Raw genomic sequence first — 23,857 nt, forward strand, 5'->3', positions numbered from 1 at the left:
ACCCCACTTTTCACAGTTGTAGCATTGAATCTTGCTTTTGTCACTCTTCTTTCCACCATTCTTGCCCTTGATGAAACTGTCTTTCTTTAAAGATTCAGGTTGATCTTGATCACCATTGTGATCATTACTGAACTCAGCCTTTCCCTTATGCTTATTCCATTTATTCTTTCCCTTTCCATTCTTATTCCATTGACCTCCATTTTTTGCATACAAAGCCTGATCTTGAGTAGCATTGTTGTCTTTCTTTTCTTTCCTTTCTTGCAACCTCTGTTCATGTGCCTCAAGTGAACTTTGTAACTCATTTACTGACATTGTAGACAGATCTTTTGATTCCTCAATTGCTACCACTATGTATGTGTTTGGTTATGCGATGGACATAATTGATTTTGACAGAATTGAGTTTGACAGAATTGATTTTGATAGAATTGAGTTTGATAGAATTGATTTATGTTTGTATATATTCATACAAAAGTGAGTTGAACAAAAAATTTGAGTGTAAAAATCAATTCTAGAATGAGAAGCTACAATTTCTAGCTTCAAGTAGAATCAATTCTGGAGGCAGAATCAATTCTACTTTTGAGAAACCAAACAAGTCAGAATCAATTCTACGGGTCTAGAATCAATTCTGGCTACTCCAGAATTGAAACCAAACATACACTATGTGATCATATTCAGGATTCAAGGTTCTAAGCACTTTTTCAATGATTTGTACATCAGAGATTACTTCACCATAGTTTTTCATTGAATTGACCAGAGTTTGCAATCTTGTAAAATACTCACCAATGGATTCTTTATCCAACATGCCCAGCAATTCATATTGCCTTCGAAGAGATTGAAGTTTTACCTTCTTGACTTTATCTCCTCCACCATGAGCATTACTGAGTATATCCCAAGCAGCTTTTGCAGTTCTTGCTCCAGCAATCTTCTCAAAATTTGATGAATCCACACATTGATGGATCAAGAACAAGGCCTTACTGTCTTTCTTCTTGACTTCTTTGAAGGCAGTTTGCTGATCTTGTGTTGCATTGGCTGCAAGGGGCTCATAACCAGTGGTGATGAGATCTTCAACATCTTGATAGCTGAAGATTACATTCATCTTCACACACCATTGGTCTCAATTCTTGCCATCAAGAATTGGAAGATTTGCAGGGAAACTATTGTTATTATTCATCTTGCAGTAACAATGAATCAAGGGAGGAAGGAATGGTTGAATTCTATGTGAAAAGGGAATTGGATCAAACCTAAAAGGCTAACTGATACCACTTGTTAGAGTTGAGAAGAGAGTGAGAGAGGGAATAGTTTCATCAATGAGGATTGATTATTATTGATCTTAGAAATACAATTTATAGAGATAAAATTGTAGTGTGGTACTTGGTTAACAAGTAACCATGATTAGAGTAACTAAGTCAAGTTAGTTACTAACCATCTAACAAACTAAGGTAGTTACAACAATCAAACTAATAACTAACTTGCCAAGCAAGTAACTAACAATTTGTTGATTGTTTTCACCAAGTCATTGGATTGTATTTCTCAACAGTGAGGTTGGTAAACCTTTGGAAGAGGCGAGGAAGAAAAGGGAGTGTTCGACCATTAATACGAATAGATAATCGGAGACGGTTGGTTATGGAAAGAAACTGTCTGGAGACGAGCGAGAGAGACTCCAACTTCAAGTAACGATAGAACTGGTTGTAGTAGTTGTTGTCGTTGTTGTTGTCTTTATCTATAATGAAGAACTTGAATACATGTTCCCAGCACTCATCAGGTAAATAAAAATCATCTTCTGCTGCTTCAACCATTACTGTTGATTTTGGGGAAGAAAGCAGTTGTTGTTGTTGTGAAGAAGATGTTCTCTTACTTTTCATATTGAGGACATTAGTGCCGCCGTATATGTTAGGTTAAAAGAAGAAGAAGACATACTGTGAAATTCTAAGCCACACTTTTTGGATATATATACTCTTTTTTTCGTTTTGGCTAGATCTGTCAAAAAAAAGTCGGGCTATCGGGCCGGCTCATTAGTCCTATTCTTTTACACGGGCCGGACTTCATACAAAGGGGCAGGCCTTATCGGGTCAGGTTTTTTCATGGGCCGGCCCACAGACTTTTGGGCCGGCCCCTTAAAGAATTAAAAAAATTATTTAAAAAAATTGTATAATTTTTTTATTGTTATATTTTGGTCCTATTTTTAATGCATAAATTCATATATAATTTTTTTAATTATTTTTGTTGTTTTATTGTTATTATTTGTGTTTTGTTCCTATCTATAATCTGTTTTATTCCTTATTTTAAGCATATCATTTTTTTATATTTTTGTTAATTTTTTTGTGTGCAATTACAACGAAGGATATAAAACTCGGAATATGATTATTTTAAGCCTATCATCTTTTTATTGTATTTATTTTATATTCTTTTATATTTTTGTTTTTTTTTTACTTAAATTACAATGGATGAATGAAAGATATAAAACTTGGAATTGTTTTTTGGTAGTAATAATAATAATAATATGACAAAAAACTTATTGGATTATAATGAGATTATTTGTTAGAGATTTGTTTGTTTGTTTGATGAGGATAAAGAGGAAGATATTGTTATTTGGGAGATTATGTGAGAAAATATAGGGATACAAATTACCTTCTTGAAGATTTAGTTGAGAAATATAACATAAATTTAGTAGAATATGTTTTTTTTTCAAAAAAAAAAATACTTTGAAAATTAGTGGGCCGGCCCATCGTGCCATGTAGGCTTTTGCTTATTGGGCCGGGCTAAGCGGATCGGGCCAGTCCCTTTATTTGACCGGGCCCCTCCAGGCCGGACCGGGCCAGTCTCTTTGACAGCTCTAGTTTTGGCACATAAGAAGAATAACAAATTTCCATTCCAAGAAACTCAAATTGGATCAATAAAAGATATTAAGGCTTACCAAAAAAAAAATTAAGTTGACAATAATATGTTTGTCAAAAAAAAAAAGGTTAGAGAATAATATATATTATATATTTTTTTGTTGATATACGAAATGACAAAATTATTGAAAACTGACACACACAAATTGGAGTGACTGTGGTTCGAACTCCGGTCCCGACGCCTGACACTAACAATTTCGGCATTTCTTCGAGTTGAATTAGGATTTTTGGACAGAATAATATTTTTTTTTGGCATAAGTAAACTTAGTTTATTTCATTAATAATAATAGGTTCAGTACATGAAAGATTAAGAACTTGGGGACTAACACAAAATGTTAGTTGGTTCAGTGGTGATTGACATTGAATTTAGTATAGGGCCAACCCAACATAATGTGAGGCCTAAAGCTAACATTGAAATGAGGCCAATTGAAAAAAATAATTTTTTTTTTAGTAAAAATATGTAGGAAATAACATAAAAATTATATGTTTTTTTTATAGATAGACGAAATGACAAAATCATTATAAACTCATACACACAAGTGGAGGATATGGTGTATGAACCCCAACCATGACGTCCGTCCTAACAATTTTGATAATTTTTACCAATTGAACTAGGACTCGTGTATTTTATTAAAATATAAACTAAAATAATTTGCTAAACAAAATTAAAAATGTATCAAGTATATATGTATTGAAATATAAAACTAAAATATATAATTAACATATTATTTGTTTTATCCATTTTAGTTTAATTTACTTGTTTCAGTTTCATAATATCTATAATATTTGAAACTATCTAAATTTTGATCAGGCATAGTGAGAGAGAAAACACTCGAAAGGGAACCGGAGCGCTACCAGCTAGGCTGCGAGGCCTTTCTTATCCCTTAATAGAGGCCTAAACTATATATATTAATGATATGGTTTTGGGCCTAAACCCCTTTGAAAAAATTATTGATGTTTTCTCTCTCCACCCCGTGAATCTTTTATCCCCTGAATTTCCAATTTTGCCCTTGAAAAAACTTCGGTTCGTAGAAACCGAAGTTTTTTTTTGCCTTGAAAACAAATTTCGGTTTCTAAAAACCGAAATTTACTATGAATTTGCACTAGTAAAAATTCGATTTCTGCGAACCGAATTTTTCTGCAAGGGCAAAATTAAAATATTGAGGGTATAAAAGATTCACGGGAGGTGGGGAGAGAAAACATCAAAATTATTATTTTTGGGGCCTAAAGCTAGGGCTTGAGCCGCTTTACCCTTGGGCCGGCCCTGATTTGGTAGGGAGGTTCACGGTTCGATCCTCCGCAACTACATTTGGGAGGGGACTGGAACCACTTGATGCTAGAACTCGCCCCGAACTCTGGACTACTAGGGCCTCCTTCGCCTAGGAATCAGAGGGCGGAAACCAAAAAAAAAACTTGGGGACTAGCAATAAAATGAGACGCTTGAGCTAAGTCACGAGCAACTCGATTAGCTTGTCGCCTTACTACAGTTTTGATGTGAATTAACTATACTCCAACACTGATCAATAATCTTTGCAAACTCTGTATAATTCTTCTGCTTGGACTGAAGAGTCTGCACCACCCGAAGGCAGTCTGTTTCAATTGTGATTGGCATTGTAAGCTTACCACTAGCACTTAGCCATTCAAGAACATCTAGCAGACCTTTAGCTTCTCCTTCAGATATAGTGGGGCTTCCATATGATTTGTTCATGAAGGCTTGCACAAGACATCCATTTCTGTGGAGCATACAAGCACCAACGCAGTAGTAATTAAAATCTAGATTATCATAGATGTATCTATGTTACATTTAAGAGCTGCATGAACTGCGCGTGTTGTGTTGCTTGACTTGCCTGTACTTCCAGTCTTGTAATGCATCTCTAGTTCGTCGGATCACAATGAACATATGTGGGAGTTGGTTATTCCAACACTTTTGATTACGTCGCCACCAAATTCTCCATAAAACCATGGATATTCTAGCCACTTTGTTCGATGGAGTTCGTCAATTATTTTCTGCAACATGTCAACACAACTAGCTGCATTTTCCATATAATTATCAATGCTTTGCCAATCCTCTGTCATCTTCCACACATCTGCTTGACCCCCTAATTTTCAAAATAGCAGTTTTAGCCCCCTATTTTTACTCTCTTTTGCAAATGGCCAATTTTGAACAAGTAAACGTTGATGTATCAAGTCACTTAAGTGACTTAGCTGTCACATCAACTTTTTGTCATCTAATAATTAAAACAAAAAATAAAAAGCTGCGGTTTTTAATTTTCATTGTTTGCTATTCTTGGATTCGGCACCCAATATCTTCCGCGGTATATACATTACATCCTTCCTTTTGTATCCTTCTTCAAATTCTCATACACTATGTCCTTTCTTTCATATCCTTCATCAAAATCTTTCTCTGCATCCGACGCACAATATCTTCCGCGGTTTATACATTGATACTTGCACCGTCTACTTTCAACAAATGATCGTGGACAAAACCATGTTATATAATGTGGAGTAAACAACATCATAAAAGTGACAACACAGAAAAGTGTGCTACAGAAAGTATGTAAAACCCATACTGCTATGAAAAACAATACAATTTAAAACCGCTTATAATTAATAAAACACTCAACCACTTGCATTACATTGGGAATTATCATACACAAGTTGATGAGTAAATACATATTTGTAAGTTGACATTTAAAACAAAGTAATATCTAATTGAAGCAAAAAAGACATCCATCTTGCAAGAAAAATTTCTTTTTTGCGGGGAAATGACTACGAGATGGAGCTATTATCTTTCTCAATGATGGCCTTGAAGATACCATTGATTCAACGACATCAACACCCATTCTAATACAACCGCTTAAATTGATCTCTCTAAGTTGTGTGCAGTTTTCTACCACAAGCTTCACTCCTTTTTCTGTGATCCTATAACAACGTTCAAAGTTCAGTTGCAAAAGCCCACGACAACTCTTTGAGATCACATCGAGTGTTTCATCATCAACCATTGTACTACATAACAAATTCAACACCTCAAGTTTGGGAGCTTCAAAGTTCATTCCGTGTAGTGTCACACCATGACAATAAGTTAAGTTTAATTGTCTAATGTTAAAACATCTATTTAAAACATGACCAACACCTTCTTCCGGTACGCTATAGCAATAGCTCAAATCAAGCAGCTGCAAATTGGGGAAACAATGGGCGATGAGGAACATGTTGGCGTTATTATGGTGAAAATTAACGAAGGAACATGTAAGAGAGGTTAAAGTTGAAATATTTTTTTCGACGAGGCTTGCAACCCATTAGCAGGAATAGTGGGTTCGTAGGAGAGATCAAGAGACCTAGGATTCAATGAGAAACCAGATAATTGGTCAAGATACTTGTGGATGTCACCGTAGTAGTCTTTAAGCTCGAGGGAGGTGAGGTTGGTGAACCTTTCGAAGAGGCGAGGAAGAAAAGGGAGTTCTTGACCTTTGATACTAATAGAGAATCGCAGACGGTTGGTTATGGAAAGGAACTGTTTGGAGACAACTGAGAGTGACTTGAACTCCAAGTAACGATGGAACTGCTGGGAGTGGTTGTTGTCATTGTCGTCGTCGTCTTCATCCATAATGAGGAATTTGAATACATCTTCCCAACACTCATCGGGTAAATAAAAATCATCTGCTGTTTCAACCATTACTGTTGATTTTGCAGAAGAATGCAATTCTTGCTGTGAAGAAGAAGATTTGAGAGAAATTGTTCTCTTTCTTTTCATATTGAGGATGTCAGTGCCGCCGTATATTTTAGGTTAAAGGTATGATAAAAAGTGACAAAATCATTGAATCAAAGAAGAGAAGACGATATACTCTCAAGTTCTAAGTTACACTTTTGGATGAACAAATATATAGGTTAAAGTGGAAGTGGAACCCTAAATATATATTTTTTAAAGATTTTATATTTAAATTTAAATATTTTAGATTTATAATAAAAATATAAAATATCATTAATTTATAATTTATATTTCTATTTAGAATTTTTAAGATTTGTTTGTTATTTAAATATATTATTTAAAAATTTAAATAACAAATGTGGGTTATCTTAGAGATGCTTTGTGTGCATACTTTTACCGAGCTCGAGTAAGTTTTCCCTAGCTTTCATGGTTGGGTTTATTGTATTCACCTTTTGGTTATATATAAGGCATATTGTGTGTTTAGCTTTTGTTCCGTTTTAGTTTTTTCACTGTATAGTCCTCGTATGAATTGAAGTAAGATTAACACTAATTTTAAGAAATGAAAATAAAAATCATTTGCACAAAGTATGACTACAAAAAAATGTATGATTTGCTACCAGAATTTTGCTACACACTGCATTTTTAGTTCATCCCAATTTAAAAAATCCCTATGTTTAATCGATTCATCTCTCTAAATCGCACTCTCTTTCATCACTCTAACATCATCTCTCATAATCACTTCTTCACAATCGCTTCTTAATTCAGTCACAATCGTATACCTTGATTTGATGCTTGTATGTGTGTGTATATATTTGTCTATTTACTTGAGAATTTGATCATCGTAGTCACATACTTTTATTAAAAAGTTTGAATAGAAGTTAATCCTATATCGAAGATTTGAGAAAACTGCGTAATGTTTGTGAGATCTTTTGTTGGGGGGTCTGTTGCAAATACTCGAACAAGAAGATGAAGACGAACATGATGATGGTGCACATAAATTCCAAAGCGTGTGTGGACACACTAAGCTTTAGGTTCGATTCGCCACCACCAGTTTATGTAAACCGGATGCAAATGGGTTATAACCGGCGAATCCCCTTCAGGATACTTTGGAAACCTTGACGTGACTTGCACATTCACATCAAGCATATCGATCAATAGGAGTTTACAGAACAAAGTTCCTTCATTGACTCTCATGCACTAGAGACATGAAGAAATGACTTGAATATATTTTACGCAGAATTTAGAGTCATATGAACATGATTTTTATGATGTTTGGATGTGTTTTTCTTTTGATGATGTTTGGATGTATTTTTCTGCCTCATGAGTATCTCTATTTATAAAGAAAGCCACATCTTTTGGTGAAGAGAAATAACTCTTGAAGAGTTTCCATTATGACTGTTGATTCAACCATTGCAACATTCCAAAAATATATTTTGGAAATTCTCTCGCAATGTTTTTCCTCTTTAAGTATAGAAATGGTGGAGTAAGCTTCTTCATAAATGGATATATAGTTCTTTTCTTTAGTGGTATGCTTTACTTAGTTGATTGTTGTTATTTTGGTTCATTTTGTTTAATGAATGAGATATCCTAGCTCTGTGGTTTTTTGGGTAATGGTTATATAGGTGAAGAAATTAGTTCATTGCAGCTCTGTGGTTTTCTCTTAATGATTACTTTAAAATTGTTTTCTAGGTGTATTCTCATTTTAATAGATTTTTTTTATTAGCAGGTTGGATAATTTGAGCCGATGATTATGGAAATTCATTTGCACCATGTGATGTTAGAAACGAATATGTAAAGGTGCAAGTAACAAGTACGAACATTGAGAACTTGGGTTCGGAAAATAAACAATAGATGATTCAATGCATCTTTTACATTAGTTTCCTTAGAATTTTTTAGTAGCATTACTTATCTTCTTAAATTCAGTTGAATGAAATTTGTGATGAAATGATGAATGCACTACAACATTTAGACTCATTAGTAACATTTGATGGTAACAGCTTTTTAAATGTTACAGAAAACCTGTGTACAGAACATTTTTTTATAAAATGTTGCAGTTTTTCGTGATTTATTATGTCCAATAGGCTATGAGACTTATGACCTGATTAGTTTGTCGCCTTACATAACTGATGCTACGGTTTTCATGTGAATTAACTATATTCTGACACTGATCAATAATCTTTCCAAACTCTGTATAATTCTTCTGCTTGACTAAAGAGTCTGCACCACCTGAAGGCAGCCTGTTTCAATTGTAATTTGCATTGTTAGCTTACCACTTAGCCATTCAAGAACATCTAGCAGACCTTTAGCTTCTGCTTCGAATATAGTGGGGCGTCATATGATTTGTTCATGAAGGATTAACATGATAATTAAGTACTTTTGCTATAAGATGCAAATAAGTTGTTTATCAAAACATACCATAAATTGAGTTTTATCGGAATAACTTATACATAAGCACTTGTGTGACAACTACACCTACAAATATTATTCCTTGAAATATAACCACAAATCATCATAACAACAAGAGAAAACATAATAAGATGAGGTAAATTCTTAGATACAAAATTGAATTGCAGTAAACATTCCTTGATAATATCTTATACAAAATTATGCACAAAGAGAAATTTCAATTCACCTTTTATAACCTATGTCAAGAGAGCAATTAAATCAACCTGAAAACTAACAAAAGAAGTAAAATTAGGGTACAACAAGGCAAAAACATAAATGAAATCCAAACGATGAAATCCGAATGCGACAAACTGTGAAATCCGAATGCGACGAACCGAGAAATCCGAACTACTACAACTCGATGAATTCCAAATGCGACGAACCATGGATCTGAAGTGAGAAAGGGAAAAACGAGAGTGAAAGTTTTGGTGTTGAAGTGAAGGTTATGGAAATCGATCGAGATCGAAGGTTTCACAAAATTGAGATGAAATTTATCGAAATTGGGCGAAATCGAGAGCGTAGGGTTAGTGAAATCGAGAGCGAAGGTTAGCCCCCTATTTTTACCCTCTTTTGCAAATGGCCAATTTTAAACCAAGTAAACACTGATGTGACAAGTCACTTGAGTGACTTAGTTGCCACATCAGCTTTTTTTGTCATATTAAAAAGTTGCGGTTTTCAATTTTCACTGTTTGCTATTCTTTGATCCGGCACTTAATACCTTCCGCAGTATATACATTACATCCTTCCTTTTGTATCTTTCATCAAATTATATATATATTATATATATAAATAATTTGAACAAGCTTGAGACATCTTGCTCTCTTTCTTTTCATATTGAAGAAGATTATCGATGCTTGTATATGTTAGGTTAAAACTTAAAAGTATGATAAAAAGTGACAAAATCAATGAATCGAAGAAGAGAAGAAGATATACTCTGAAATTCTATGTCACACTTATCCGGAATTTTTTTAAACAGAAAGTTGGATATTGGCACCTAAGAAGAATGATAAATTTCCAATGAACTCAAATTGGACGAACATTGAAGTTCCCAAGTTGGAGGTGTTGAATTTATCATCTACAAGAGTTGATGATGAAGGACTTTACATGATCTCAAAGAGTTGTCGTAGGCTTTTAGAACTGTTATTGGTTAATTGTCATGATGTCACAGAGAAAGGAGTGAAACACTTAGTTGAAAACTGCACACAACTTAGAGAGATCAATTTAAGGGGTTGTGATAGAGTGCATGGCGACATCGTTAAAATTAATGGTATATATCTTCAAGGCCATCGTTGAGAAAGATAACAACTCCATCCACCTTGTTTTGATTTAACTGAAAGAAAGAGGAAACTCTTCTTGCATCATGGTCATGGATGCTTCTTTGTTAGTATTCGAAAACTACTTCGCTGAAGTTTGAACTCTTTAATGTATACATTGTTTTTGTTTTCAAATTTACTTCTATGAGATATTAATTTGTTTTGAAATTCAACTTTCAAATGTGTATTTACTCATCAACTTGTGCATGATAATGGAGGCTATTTTCTCTTCTATTATTTCTGCATTCCGATATAAATGAATTTATAGACTCCATATAAATTTAGCATCACTTTGTGTGCATGACTAGGAATGAATTTGGTCTGCTTTGTGTTGATGTTCTTGTTTGTATTCTAATTAAACTTAGTTGTTGTTCTTGTTCATATTATTATAGTAATTAATTAAGTTATTAGAGGTTTTTCATAATCTCTACTATTAATTGAATTGAAATTTATGAAGACATTGGAAGGACCTAAAGGGATTAATTAAAGATTTGTAAATGCAGCAGTTCCTGTTTCTGTTTTCATGTTTCGCATCTAGTGGATGCCGGTAGGGGCGTTCCGCGCGTGTTTTTGTCTATTATGCAAACTTATGTAAAAAAATAAAAAATACATAATTTATGTTACGGTGAGTTTGCTAATAAAAGATTTTTGTGTTACGGTGAATTTGTTAATAAAAGATTTTTGCTGCTAAAAAATAAAGTCAAGGGTTTTGTTTGTATTATGGAAAGTCCACACCAAAAATATTTGTATCTTCTTTATAGTACTAGCGGACGCGCCTGTGTCTAACTTATGTCAAAAAAAAAGTTTATTAATAAAATATTTCTGCTACTAAAAAAAACATATGTCTTTACACGGGCCGGGCTTCATAAAAAGGGGGTCGGCCTTATCGGGTCAGGCTTTTTCATGGGCCGCCATGGGCCGGCCCACGGGCTTTTGGGCCGGCCCCTTAAAGAATTTAAAAAATTATTTTAAAAAATTTTATAATATTTTTATTGTTATATTTTGGTCCTATTTTTATGCATAAATTCATATATAATTTTTTTATTATTTTTGTTGTTTTATTGTTATTATTTGTGTTTTGTTCCTATCTATAATCTGTTTTATTCATATTTTTAAGCATTTTACCTTTTTATTTTTTTATTTTTTTGTGCAATTACAACGAAGGATATAAAACTTGGAATATGGTTATTTTAAGCCTATCACCTTTTTATTGTATTTATTTTATATTCTTTCTATATTTTTGTTTTTTTTTACTTAAATTACAATGGATAAATGAAAGATATAAAACTTGGAATTTTTTTTGGTAGTAATAATAATAATATGACAAAAAACTTATTTGATTAGAATGAGATTATTTGTTAGAGATTTGTTTGTTTGTTTGATGAGGATAAAGAGGAAGATATTATTGTTTGGGAGATTATGTGAGAAAATATAGGAATACGAATTACCTTCTTGAAGATTTAGTTGAGAAATATAACATAAACTTAGTAGAATATATTTTTTTTTTCAAAAAAAACAATTATGAAAATTAGTGGGCCGGCCCATGGGGCCATGTAGGCTTTTGCTTATCGGATCGGGCTAAGTGGGCCGGGCCATGAAGTTAACGGGTCGGGCTGGCCGGCCTCTTTATTTGACCGGGCCCCTCAAGGCCGGGCCAGGCCGGACCGGACCGGCCCCTTTGACAGCTCTAGTTATGGTGAGTTTGTTAATAAAAGATTTTTATTGCTACTAAAAAACATCGAGGGTATTGTTGGTATTATGAAAAGTTCACACCAAAACTCATGTATCCTTATGTCACAAAAATAGATATTATGCAAACTTATGTCATAAAAATAAAAAATACATGTTTATGTTATGAGAGTTTGTTAATAAAAGATTTTTGCTGCTAAAAAAAAGTTGGCTTTAATGCAGTTTTGATCCCCCTATTTTGAAAAACCTGAATTTTTGATCCCCCTATTTTAAAACTCAGCACTTTTGATCCCCCTATTTTAGTTTTTTGTTAGTTTTAGTCCCCCACCTCAATTTGGTCAAACTTTTGCTAATGTGTCATGCTCACTGATGACATGGCATTGTACATGTGGACAAACAATTTCCTTAGATAGTGTCCCGAGCCCCAATCTTTTGCTTCTTTGATTGCAGTGATGTAAACACGATCATCTTTAAGGAATCCCATTGCAAAACATGCATCTCTATAGGTCAAATATTGTGTGTCACCAATTTTTCTGACATCATCATAGCAAGTTGTCCACATGTACAATGTCACGTCATCAGTGAGCATGACACATTAGCAAAAGTTTGACCAAATTGAGGTGGGGGACTAAAACTAACAAAAAACTAAAATAGGGGGATCAAAAGTGCTGAGTTTTAAAATAGGGGATCAAAAGTTCAGGTTTTTCAAAATAGGGGGATCAAAACTGCATTAAAGCCAAAAAAGTTTTATGTTATGGTAAATTTGTTAATAAAAGATTTTTGCTGCTAAAAAAACAAAGTGTTAAGGGTACTGTTGGTATTATGAAAAGTTCACGCAAAAAATATTTGTATCTTTTTTATATACGATATAGATAAATAAATATTTTATGAAAATACTAAATAAATATTGGTGTTTTGAAAAAAAAAATACTCAATAACTTTCAAAATTTTATTATACGGAATCTTATATGTCAATTACAAATTAACAAGAAATAAAATTTTATTTCTTATCGTCAAAAGAAAAAAAAAATTATTTCGTTTTTTTGTTTAGAATCAGTGGGAATCCAAAACCTAGTACCAAACATAATGACTTAAAAAAAAAATATCAAATATTCTAACCTAATAATTAACCTAATTATAAATATAAGGCCTCAAATCAAATTTTCACTAATCGCAGGACGCTTTACAATGAAGTTCAATCATGCAAAAAGAATCAGAAGTACAAAAACAATGGGTTCAACATCATTATATTTACCTGATGAGTGTTGGGAATTGATCTTGAAATTCCTCATCAACCACGACGACAAGAAGAAAAACTACTCACCTGAAGCTACCTCTTTCAGTGGTTACTTCCAAAGGTTCCCCTACCTCCCCTCTGACAGTCACTCTATATCTCTCTCTGTTGTTTCCAAACAGTTTCTCTCTATCACTAACCGTCTCCGATTCTCTCTCACTATCTTTAACCATGCACACCCTTTCCCCATTAGCCTTTTCCATAGATTCAACAACCTCACCTCCCTCAACCTCTCCTGCTACTACGGTGACCTCAACGATCTTCTCTGCCAAATCTCTCGTTTTCCATTGAGCCTCACATCGCTTAATCTCTCCGGCCAACCTGAAATTCCAGTTGATGGGTTGCGATCATTCTCCAAAAATATTACAACTTTGACATCTCTCTCATGTTCACGCATGGATTGTATCAATAGCTCTGACCTCTCCCTCATTGCTGATTGTTTCCCTTTGCTTGAAGAACTCGACCTTAGTGACCCTGTATGGCTCCATTTGGCTGATGAACGCGAGGAATATTGGAACTCTGTCCATAACTTCAACAGTGGGCTAGAGACTCTCTCATCGTCACTTTTCAAACTTCGCAAGGTAAACCTCTCCGATCATTACTATATCAACGACCAATCCCTTTTCCATTTGTTCAAAACCTGTAAGCTTCTCGAGGAGGCCATCATATCTTTTGAGCACTTAACCATGGCTGGTATCGATTCTGCTCTCCGCGAGAGTCCAAATTTAAGGTCATTATCTTTTTCCAATTTAGTTCTTTCCACACCTGCAAGAATCGGTCACTCATTGCTGAGTTTAAAGGGTTTGACTGGTCTTGATTTGCTGTCTTTTAAAATCTCTGATGAATTTCTCTCATCAATTGCAATGGAAGGTCTTCCTTTGACGAGGCTTGTCCTAAAAAATTGCACTGGCTATAGTTATGATGGAATATCTAATTTGTTATCCAAGTGCCAACATTTGCAACATTTGAATCTTCAGAATGCTGATTTTTTGAATGATCAACATGTTGTCCAATTGTCTTCGTTTCTTGGTAATTTGATGTCCATAAATCTCAGTCGCTGTTGTAACCTTACAAAATCAGTCTTGTTTGCACTCGCTCAGAATTATCCTTCACTTAGTGAAATCATAATGGAATACACAAATATTAGAAAAATAAGTGAAGAGAATTCTAATTCATCAACAGATGTGGTTGTAAGTCCTCAACTAAAGTCTCTCTGTTTGGCTTGCAATCTATGGTTAAGAGAAGAAAACATCACAATGATTACTTCGATTTTCCCCAATTTAGAGTTGCTTGATTTAAGTCATTGCAATAAGATATCTGAAGAAAGTATTTGTCAAGTTTTACGGAGATGTCGTAACATTAGGTATTTGAACTTAGCCAATTGTTCAAGAGTGAAGTTTATTAGAGTCAACTTTAAAGTTCCCAAGCTTGAGGTGTTGGACTTGTCATTTACAAAGGTTGGTGATGAAACACTTTATTTTATCTCGAAGAATTGTTGTGGACTATTGCAACTGTTTCTAAGTAATTGTTATGCTTTGACAAAGAAGGGAGTGGAGCACGTGGTAAAAAACTGCACACAACTCCGAGAATTCAATTTAAACGGTTGTGATAAAGTGAATGCTGATATTGTTGCCTTCATGGTATTTTCAAGGCCATCATTGAGAAAGATCGAAGTTGCACATCGTTTTCGTCCCAATGACGAAAAGAGGGAATACTTCTTGCGTCATGGATGCCTTGTTAACTAGCATTCTGCATAATACTATTATTATCCCATTATATTATGATCCCAAGAAGCTTATGTTTTTGCTTTGAATATTGTTTTATTTTGTCAAGTTTTGACTTTGTTCCAAATAATATATAAATAAATTGATCATTTCCAATGAACCTTGGTTTGCAATTGTGAATTTTGGCCTGTAAGTTAACTAGAGCCATACTCTATTCCTCTCTTGCTACTGTAATGTTTGATTTACATCATAATGCTTGATTGATTAATTGAGGTTTGCTCTAAGAATTGCGGAAACAAATGAGTTTTTGTATACTATGAGACAAGTACGTATGTATGTATGTATGTATGTATGTATGTATGAGTGAAATATATTGGTTTAACTACTCTTCCTGCATTCCATAACTATCACAGAGAATTTATGTGATAGTAAAAGAATTAGTTATCGACATGTATTTATGTAAAAAAGAAACAGCGAATAGAATGATGTATCAGGGAAACCATAGGAAATCATAAAATATGGTCTTAAAACTTTGAATAACAGTTTGCAGAAATATATGGAAAGCAATGTAAAACAAAAATATGAAACTAAACCACTCATTGCTCGAGAGAAATCAATACAAGCAGAGTCTACCATTAAGGGTATTACACTGTTTTCATCAAATTAATTGCTACCAAAGAATCATACTCCACACGGACGCGTTTATGCCATTTGTTTTTCGCCAAATTCAAGCCATGAATAATACCCCATAATTCTGCACGAACAACTGAAACCGATCCCACTTTAGCAAAGAACGCAACATGGAAACCACCATGACAGTTCCGTAACACTCCTCCGCAGCCTGCTAAACCTGTCTGACTTGTTACTGCCCAATCACAGCTTAAAGCGATAAAATCAGCTGGCGCTACTTGAGTTAATATATGGTAGAGGTGCTTGAGCAACCTATAATTGAAATGAGCAATAAACCAGCACCAAGTAACTTCGAGACACTTAGTATATGGGTGTTGCAGGAACCGCAATGACCGCAATCACAATGGCGATCTTAACTGCAATTTAAAACCATGTTCCAGCTATATTTATGCAAGCATGAGAGCCGATAGCACCTTATGCCTTTAAGCAAAATTTTGATTGCAAGTGTGAGCACCGATAACCCCAAAATTCAATTTTGTAACATTTTAGAAAATCAAGCGTGTGAAATATTAAGACAATGTAAAACTGATTTGGAAAAACAATGTCTAAATATGTGATAATCTTTCTATATGGTAATTTGTTTCATTAAAAGTGACAACAGATAGTGTGATACAGAAAGTTTGCAAAACCGATACTGCTAATGACGGCTGCAATAAGTATGACACAAGGCAAAGTGATGAGAAACAACACAAAAAAAAAAAAAACTGCAACTGCTTGTATTACTTAGGCAATTACACAAATTTATGAGTAAATACACATTTTTAAGTTGACATTTAAAACAAAGCATTGATGATGCAAGAAGAATTTCTAATTTAATTTCTTTCATTGTAATGAAAATAAAGGCTGAGCTGTTATCTTTCTCAATGATGGCCTCGACGATACAATAGATCCAACTACATCAGAATGCACTCTATCACAACAGGCCCATATCTTCCTTCCCTCTTATCATGACAGAATTACACTGATCTCTCTTAGTTTTGTGCAGTTTTCTGCCACATGCTTCACTCCCTTCGGTGTGGCGTCACAATTATGCATCCATGATACAAGATGGGTCTCCCATTTTTTTTACTGAAACGAAAAGAAGGTGGAGCTGTTATCTTTTTCAATGATGGCCTTATAGATATCATTGATCGAACGATGTTGCGATGCACTCTATCACAACCGCTTAAATTGATCTCTCCAAGTTTTGTGCAGTTTTCAGCGACATGTTTCACTCCATTTTCTGTGATATAATAACAATTACTCAGTAACAGTTTTAAAAGCCCATGACAACCCTTTGAGATCACATATAATATTTCATCATCAACTTTTGTGTATGTCAAGTTCAACATCTTCAATTTGGGAAGTTCAAAGTTGATTTCGGATATCTTCAATCCCATACAATAGGCTAAGCTCAAATACTCAATGTTACAACATCTCCTCAAAACATAATTAGTACCTACTTCACAAAGGTCTAAGCAACGGTTCAAATCAAGTAGCTTCAAATTGGGAAAACAATCAGCAATGAGGAACATGTCGGCGGTATTAAGAAGCCAAGCGTGTGAACATATGAGAGAGGTTAAAGTTGTAATGTTTTGCGAGAAAGCTCGCAACCCATTAGTGGGAAATGGGAATACGTTGCGGAGATGGAGCCATGTGACATTGAGTGAGAAAGTAGAGATTTGGCAGAGAAGGTTGTCGAGGTACTCACTCGAGATACTGAGGGAGGTGAGGTTGGGGAATCTACGGAAGAGGGAAGGAAGATATGGGCCTGTTAGTGATTTGATAATGAGAAAGTTTCGGAGACGGTTGGTGATGGAGAGAAACTGTTTGGAGACGAGAGATAGAGATTTGAAGCAGTGATTGTGGTTGTTTTCTTCATAGTCGTATTTGATGAGGAATTTGAATACAAGTTCCCAACATTCATCGGGTAAATAAAAATCATCATCTGCTACTTCAACCATTGTTCTCTTCCTTTTCTTATTGAGGATGGACGTGTTGTCTTTGCCGCAGCAGGATATATATGTAGGTTAAAGTTATGAATGATAGAGCCTTTTATTAAAACTAGTCCCACACTCGTGCGATGCACGGGTATTATGCGGTATTTTATATTGTAATGTTGAAAAATCATTCGTTTAAATTGAATCAATAAGTATTATGAAAATTATAATAATAATAATATCAACAACAACAAAATAATAATAATAAAAAAATGATGTAAATATAAGATAGATATTAAAGATGTGTTTATACATTTCGAAAAGATTATAATGAATCTTATTGCATCTACCAAAATATGTTGGTAATCCATAAATTGTCGTGTCGCTATGAAAACGGTTTGTGGTCATACTCATACACTGTGCATTTGATTAGCAATATCTTTAACTCATTCTTCAAAATAACTATGGAAATGATAACATATAATTGACCCGGGAAAACAATCGATGTTGAAACATAAGTTTTTATTTATATTATAAATCTCATTGGAGAATTCTGAGTTGGATAAACTACTTCATTATCTCTTACAAAAAAACTACTGTATTATCGAATTTGACATTTATATTAATTTGAAACTTATTGGAGCAAAGATAAACCAACTTAACTCATACTCAAATATCGAATATGATAAAAATCATACAGGGCATAACAACCATTAGTAAAATTTATTTTATCTATTTTTTTTACTAACATTAGAAAGTAGTCCTGACAATCGACCAACTCCTTATATTTATAAAGATTGGGCAAAAAATTATTAGCAAAAACATTAACTTTTTTGAAAAAAAAAGACAATAAAATACACAAAATAATAAAATGAACAAAAAAATTTAAAATGAATAATAACCCAAAATAATAATAATAATAATAATAATAATAATAATAACAATTAGTACCCCACATTAAATGGATGTAAGTGGATGATGTGGCTAAATGAAAGGTTTTCATTGGTTTGTCGATTAGGGTTTAGATAGGCAATTCCACAACTATCTAGGATTTATATATATAGATAAAATAGTTGAGTCAAAAAAGTAAAAATAGAAAGAGTCTAAATTGGTCAACAAAGAAAAGAAATCATTAATTAAAGGTAAAAATATAGTTTTTTTGGTCAAAAGTATATTATTTTGAACTATCTATATAGTGAGTATTTTTATAAAAAAAAAAACTTTTATTGACTCAAGGATAATATAATATTATTATTTTTCTTATAAGATATAATGATTATTATTTTGGTCATAGGAATCAAGGATAATACATTTTATTCCTAAAGTACCCCTCATAATTTAATATCAAATTTGACTAACAAAAACAAATTTGACAAATAATAGTCATGTGAGAATATAGTCTCACATTGGATAGGAATGTGGTGACTTGAGTATTTATAAGTGGGAGAACCTACTCATCTGTCACCTTAAGATTTTGGGTGAACAAGTGGTGTGTCTCCCACAAATGTGTGTTTCTCAAAAGAACAAGTGCCACAAAAGTGAATGCTCCTCCCTCTACCCCGATTTGCCATGTAAGCCTTTGATGGTGCACAACTATATAGCCACTATCACCCTTCCATGGAGCACAGAAAAAATACCTTGGGAATTTGCCAACTATCTCCAACTATAATCAACACACGTTAGCTTGATATAGACTCACATAACAATCATTTCAAACAACTCTGCATTTTGTTCCTCGAATTATTAATAAATTTATCTTTAGTCTTGAAATAGAGTGAGATTAAGGAAACAAATTTAAACACCATACTCTTTTTCTTAATCATTGATTACAATGACACTTAAACTTCTATAAGTGGTGTCATTCTATATAGTTTGTGAAGCCAAATTCATAGTTATAACATTTTGGAAAGTAAAGCAGTGAAATATGAAGACATGTAAAACTGTTTTGGAAAAACAATGCTTCATGGTGGAATTTAAAAGGTCATTTAACTTATGTCATAATCTTTCTAAATAGTAATTTTTCTTCATTAAATTGGCATGAACATTTAACAAGGGCCACATTAAATTGGCATGATAATTTTCTAATAATAAGCCCTCAAATCACATCTTCACTAATCGCTAGACGCTTTACATGTTCCCAAAGTTTTGCTCAAACTTACTGACGCGGCTAAAACAACTTGTAAGTTAATATTGAATCCGTCAAAAAAAAAAAACCATGTATTCTTGTAGTGTCAAAATACTAGCAAATAAGGCATCCTTGACACAAGAAGAGTTGTATCTGTTCGTTGGTGAAAAGACCACGATATGGAACAATTATCTTTCTCAATGATAGACTTGAAGATACCATTAGGGTAATAACTTCAGAAAGCACTTCAACACAACATTTCAAATTGATCTCTCTAAGTTGTGTGCAGTTTTCAACCACATGCATCACTCCTTCCTTAGTGATATTATGACAACTTTCCAATACCAGTTGCAAAAGCCCACGACAAATCTTGGAGATCACATCGAGTGTTTGATCATCAAACTCTGTATATGACAAGTTCAACACCTCAAGTTTGGGAACTTGAAAGTTGATTCCATGTAGCTTCACACCAGAACAACGATCTAAGTTCAAATGTCTAATGTTACAACATGTCTTTAAAACATGAGCAATACTTTCTTCATGTATGTCATAGCAATGGTTCAAATAAAAAAGCTGCAAATTGGGGAAACAATTGGCGATTTTTGACATTTCAGTGCTCCTGAGACAACCAACGAAGGAACATGTGAGAGAGGTTAAAGTTGTAATCTTTGTAGAGAAAGCTCGCAGCAACTGATAAGTGGTAATGAAGGAGAGATGGAGCGATGTGAGATTCAACGGGAAACCAGGTATTTGGATGAGCTTGTCGAGGTCACCATGGATATTGTTGAGGTTAAGGGAGGTGAGGTTGGGGAATCTACGGAAGAGACAAGGTAGGTTATGGCGTATATGAGGTTTGATAGTGGGAGAGTATCGGAGACGGTTGGTGACAGAGAGGAAATATTTAGAGACGACCGAGAGAGGCTTGAGATCGCAACTACTGTGGTTGTTGTTTTCATGGTGCATGAGGAATTTGAATACATGTTCCCAACACTGATCAGGTAATTCAAAATCATTTGGTGCTGCAACCGTTGTTCATTGTGTTTCCGAAAGTGATTGTTGTTTTTTTTGAAGAAGAAGATTTGAGAACTGAGTTTCCTCTTTTGGAGGAATTTTTGGAGGTAAAGTAATCTTTTGAGGGAATTCAAATGATTTGAGGTGAATTCCATTATTTGGATGATAAAATCGGCCCAAAAACAAAAAAATCGGCCCAAAAACCTAAAATCGACCGAAAACCCAAAAAATTGCCAAAAAACCAAAAAATATGCCGAAAAACCCAAAGTCAACCCTAAAGTCAAAAAACTCGGCCGAAAACCTAAAATCGGCCAAAATCCCAAAAATCGACTATAAACCCAAAAAATCGGCCAAAATCGCAAAATTTGACTTTAAACCCTAAAATCGGCCAAAAAACCTAAACTCGACTGAAAACTCAAAAAAATGACCGAAAAACTTAAAATCGTCCAAAAACCCTAAAATAGGCTGAAAACCCAAAAAATCGGCCGAAAAATCTAAAATCGTCCCTAAACCTAAAATCGACCCAAAATCCTGAAATCGGCTATAAACCCCAAAATCGGCCGAAAAACCAAAAATCGACTATAAACCCATTTTTCGGCCGATATTAGGGTTTATAGTCGATTTTTGGGTATTTCGGTCGATTTTTCTTTTTTCGGTTGATTTTTGGGTTTATAGCGATTTTTGGGTTTTTGGCCGATTTTAGGTTTTTTGGCTGATTTTTTGGGTTTAGGGTCGATTTTTGGTTTTTCGACTGATTTTTTGGGTTTTCGGCCGATTTTAGTTTATAGTCGATTTTAGGTTTTTCAAACGATTTTGTGTTTACGGTCGATTTTAGGGTTTTTGGCCGATTTTAGGTTTTTCGGCCGATTTTTTCGGTTGTTCGGCCGATTTTATGGTTTTTGGCTGATTTTTTGTTTTTCCGCCGATTTTTTCGGTTTTTCGTCCGATTTAACGGTTGATAGTCGATTTTATGTTTTTCTGCCGATTTTAGGATTTTCGGCCAATTTTTTGAGTTTAGGGTCTATTTTATTAAAATGAATGAAATTCAATTACATTACCCAAACAAAGAATTTTACAATTCATGAAATTTCAACACTTTATCCAAACACTGAAATTTGAAAATCAAGGGAATTCAATTGAATCAATTGAATTACCTAATATTTAAAATCGCTTGAATTTCTAGAATCCCTCATCCAAACACACTCTTAGAGTTATGTTGGGCCGGCCCTGTACCAAATTTGATGTCAATCAGCATTGAACCAACAAACATATTATTGTCAACTTAATTTATTTTTTTTGGTAAGCCTTAATATCTTTTATTGATCCAATTTGAGTTTCTTGTTATTCTTCTTATGTGCCAAAACGAAAAAAGAGTATATATATCCAACTTTCAGTTTTGTTTCACAGTATGTCTTCTTCTTCTTTTAACCTAACATATACGGCGGCACTGATGTCCTCAATATGAAAAGTAAGAGAACATCTTCTTCTTCACAACAACAACTGCTTTCTTCCCCAAAATCAACAGTAATGGTTGAAGCAGCAGAAGATGATTTTTATTTACCTGATGAGTGCTGGGAACATGTATTCAAGTTCTTCATTATAGATAAAGACAACAACAACGACAACAACTACTACAACCAGTTCTATCGTTACTTGAAGTTGGAGTCTCTCTCGCTCGTCTCCAGACAGTTTCTTTCCATAACCAACCGTCTCCTATTATCTATTCGTATTAATGGTCGAACACTCCCTTTTCTTCCTCGCCTCTTCCAAAGGTTCACCAACCTCACCTCCCTCGAGCTTAGAAACTACTGCGGTGACATCCACAAGTATCTTGACCAATTATCTGGTTTCTCATTGAATTATGAAAGCACCATTCCCGCTAATGGGTTGCAAGCTATCTCTCAAAACATTTCAAATTTAACCTCTCTTAAATGTTACTCCGTTGATTTTCTCAATAATAACACTAACATGTTCCACATCGCCCATTGTTTCCCCAATCTGCAGATGCTTGATTTGAGCTGTTGCTTTAACGTACCTGCAGAAGGTATTGGTCATGTTTTAAACACATGTTGTAACATTAGACATTTGAACTTAAAGCTCTGTTGTGGTGTCAAACTACATGGAATGAACTTTAAAGCTCCCAAGCTTGAGGTGTTGAATTTGTCATATACAATAGTTGATGATGAAACACTCTATATGATCTCAAAGAGTTGTCGTCAACTTTTGCAACTATACCTTCGACATTGTTATTGTGTCACAGAAAAAGGAGTAAAACATGTAGTAGAAAACTGCACACAACTTAGAGAGATCGATTTAAGGGCTTGTACTGGAGTGCATGCTCATGTCGTTGAATCAATGGTATCTTCAAGGCCATCATTGAGAAAGATAGTATGAAAGAAATAAGAAATTCTTCTTGCATCATGCATGTCTTGTTTACTTCTAAAATGTATGTTTTTGTTTTCAAGTTTACTTCAATTAGATATTACTTTGTTTTAAATGTCAACTTTCAAATGTGTGCAGGATAATTTCCCAAGTTTACTTTCAATTAGATAGATATTACTTTGCTAGATATATGCTGTTTTAAATTGTATTGTTTTCCATCACTTTGCCTTAGTGTCATACTTGTTGCAACCCTTGTAACTTTATTTCATTTTAATATATTCATGCTCTTTTTGGCCGTTCAAAAATAACAAAAACGAGAAACATATCTTCTTGTTGGGTCAATTGCAATGCAGTAAAACCCAGCTGTAAGATCGCCATGATGGTGTCATTGTCGAAGAGATGAATAAGACAATACTTTGATGGCCCCTGAGTAGGCGAGCAGGTCAACAAATTGTAAGATATTATTTTATACTATAAATGACATGTGTGTTCAAGAAAAACGATAAAGTACGAATCTGTTACAAATAAATAAGATAAATGTGTAATTTTGCCATACGAAAAACAAAGTTGTGAGGATCATATATTATAAAGTAATTATTCTCAGAAGAGTTAAACAAATATTATAAAGTTGAGGTTTCAAGGCATGAAAGTTGTTATTCAAACGG

General features: G+C 34.0%; 4 protein-coding genes and 1 pseudogene across 4 annotated transcripts; 2 read left to right on the forward strand and 3 right to left on the reverse strand.

Moving 5' to 3' along the window:
* Positions 1-5,602: 5,602 nt before the first annotated feature.
* On the reverse strand, positions 5,603-6,672 carry LOC123922101 (annotated as a pseudogene).
* Positions 6,673-13,277: 6,605 nt separating this feature from the next.
* LOC123922102 (F-box/LRR-repeat protein 2-like) lies at positions 13,278-15,086 on the forward strand. Its single transcript, XM_045974846.1, has one exon. It carries the CDS (start codon positions 13,278-13,280, stop codon positions 15,084-15,086), a length of 1,809 nt encoding a protein of 602 aa, XP_045830802.1.
* Positions 15,087-16,356: 1,270 nt separating this feature from the next.
* Positions 16,357-17,719, reverse strand: LOC123919720 (F-box/LRR-repeat protein 2-like). The gene is made up of 2 exons (XM_045971710.1): positions 16,709-17,719; positions 16,357-16,675 (listed from the first exon to the last, which is right to left on the reverse strand). Exon 1 carries the CDS (start codon positions 17,696-17,698, stop codon positions 16,757-16,759), a length of 942 nt encoding a protein of 313 aa, XP_045827666.1. The 5' UTR covers positions 17,699-17,719; the 3' UTR covers positions 16,357-16,675; positions 16,709-16,756.
* Positions 17,720-19,913: 2,194 nt separating this feature from the next.
* Positions 19,914-22,080, reverse strand: LOC123922103 (F-box/LRR-repeat protein 7-like). The gene is made up of 2 exons (XM_045974847.1): positions 22,044-22,080; positions 19,914-20,818 (listed from the first exon to the last, which is right to left on the reverse strand). The coding sequence occupies exons 1-2, from the start codon at positions 22,078-22,080 to the stop codon at positions 19,914-19,916; spliced, it is 942 nt and encodes a 313-aa protein (XP_045830803.1).
* A 191-nt stretch (positions 22,081-22,271) lies between these two features.
* On the forward strand, positions 22,272-23,204 carry LOC123922104 (F-box/LRR-repeat protein 4-like). The gene has a single exon (XM_045974849.1). The coding sequence runs from the start codon at positions 22,272-22,274 to the stop codon at positions 23,202-23,204; it is 933 nt and encodes a 310-aa protein (XP_045830805.1).
* Positions 23,205-23,857: the final 653 nt, after the last annotated feature.

This window comes from Trifolium pratense, linkage group LG4 (assembly GCF_020283565.1).
Source record: "Trifolium pratense cultivar HEN17-A07 linkage group LG4, ARS_RC_1.1, whole genome shotgun sequence".
Taxonomy (NCBI): Eukaryota; Viridiplantae; Streptophyta; class Magnoliopsida; order Fabales; family Fabaceae; genus Trifolium; species Trifolium pratense.

Excerpts from the sequence above, each read along its gene's own strand:
- LOC123922103 (XM_045974847.1), bottom strand. The coding sequence starts at position 22,080 with ATGTTTGTTGGTTCAATGCTGATTGACATCAAATTTG. Across the intron at positions 20,819-22,043 it reads GCTGATTGACATCAAATTTG|CACCAAATGATTTTGAATTA; the intron begins GTACAGGGCCGG and ends CAACGGTTGCAG.
- LOC123922102 (XM_045974846.1), top strand. The coding sequence starts at position 13,278 with ATGGGTTCAACATCATTATATTTACCTGATGAGTGTTGGGAATTGATC.
- LOC123919720 (XM_045971710.1), bottom strand. The coding sequence starts at position 17,698 with ATGGTTGAAGTAGCAGATGATGATTTTTATTTACCCGATGAATGTTGG.
- LOC123922104 (XM_045974849.1), top strand. The coding sequence starts at position 22,272 with ATGAAAAGTAAGAGAACATCTTCTTCTTCACAACAACAACTGCTTTCT.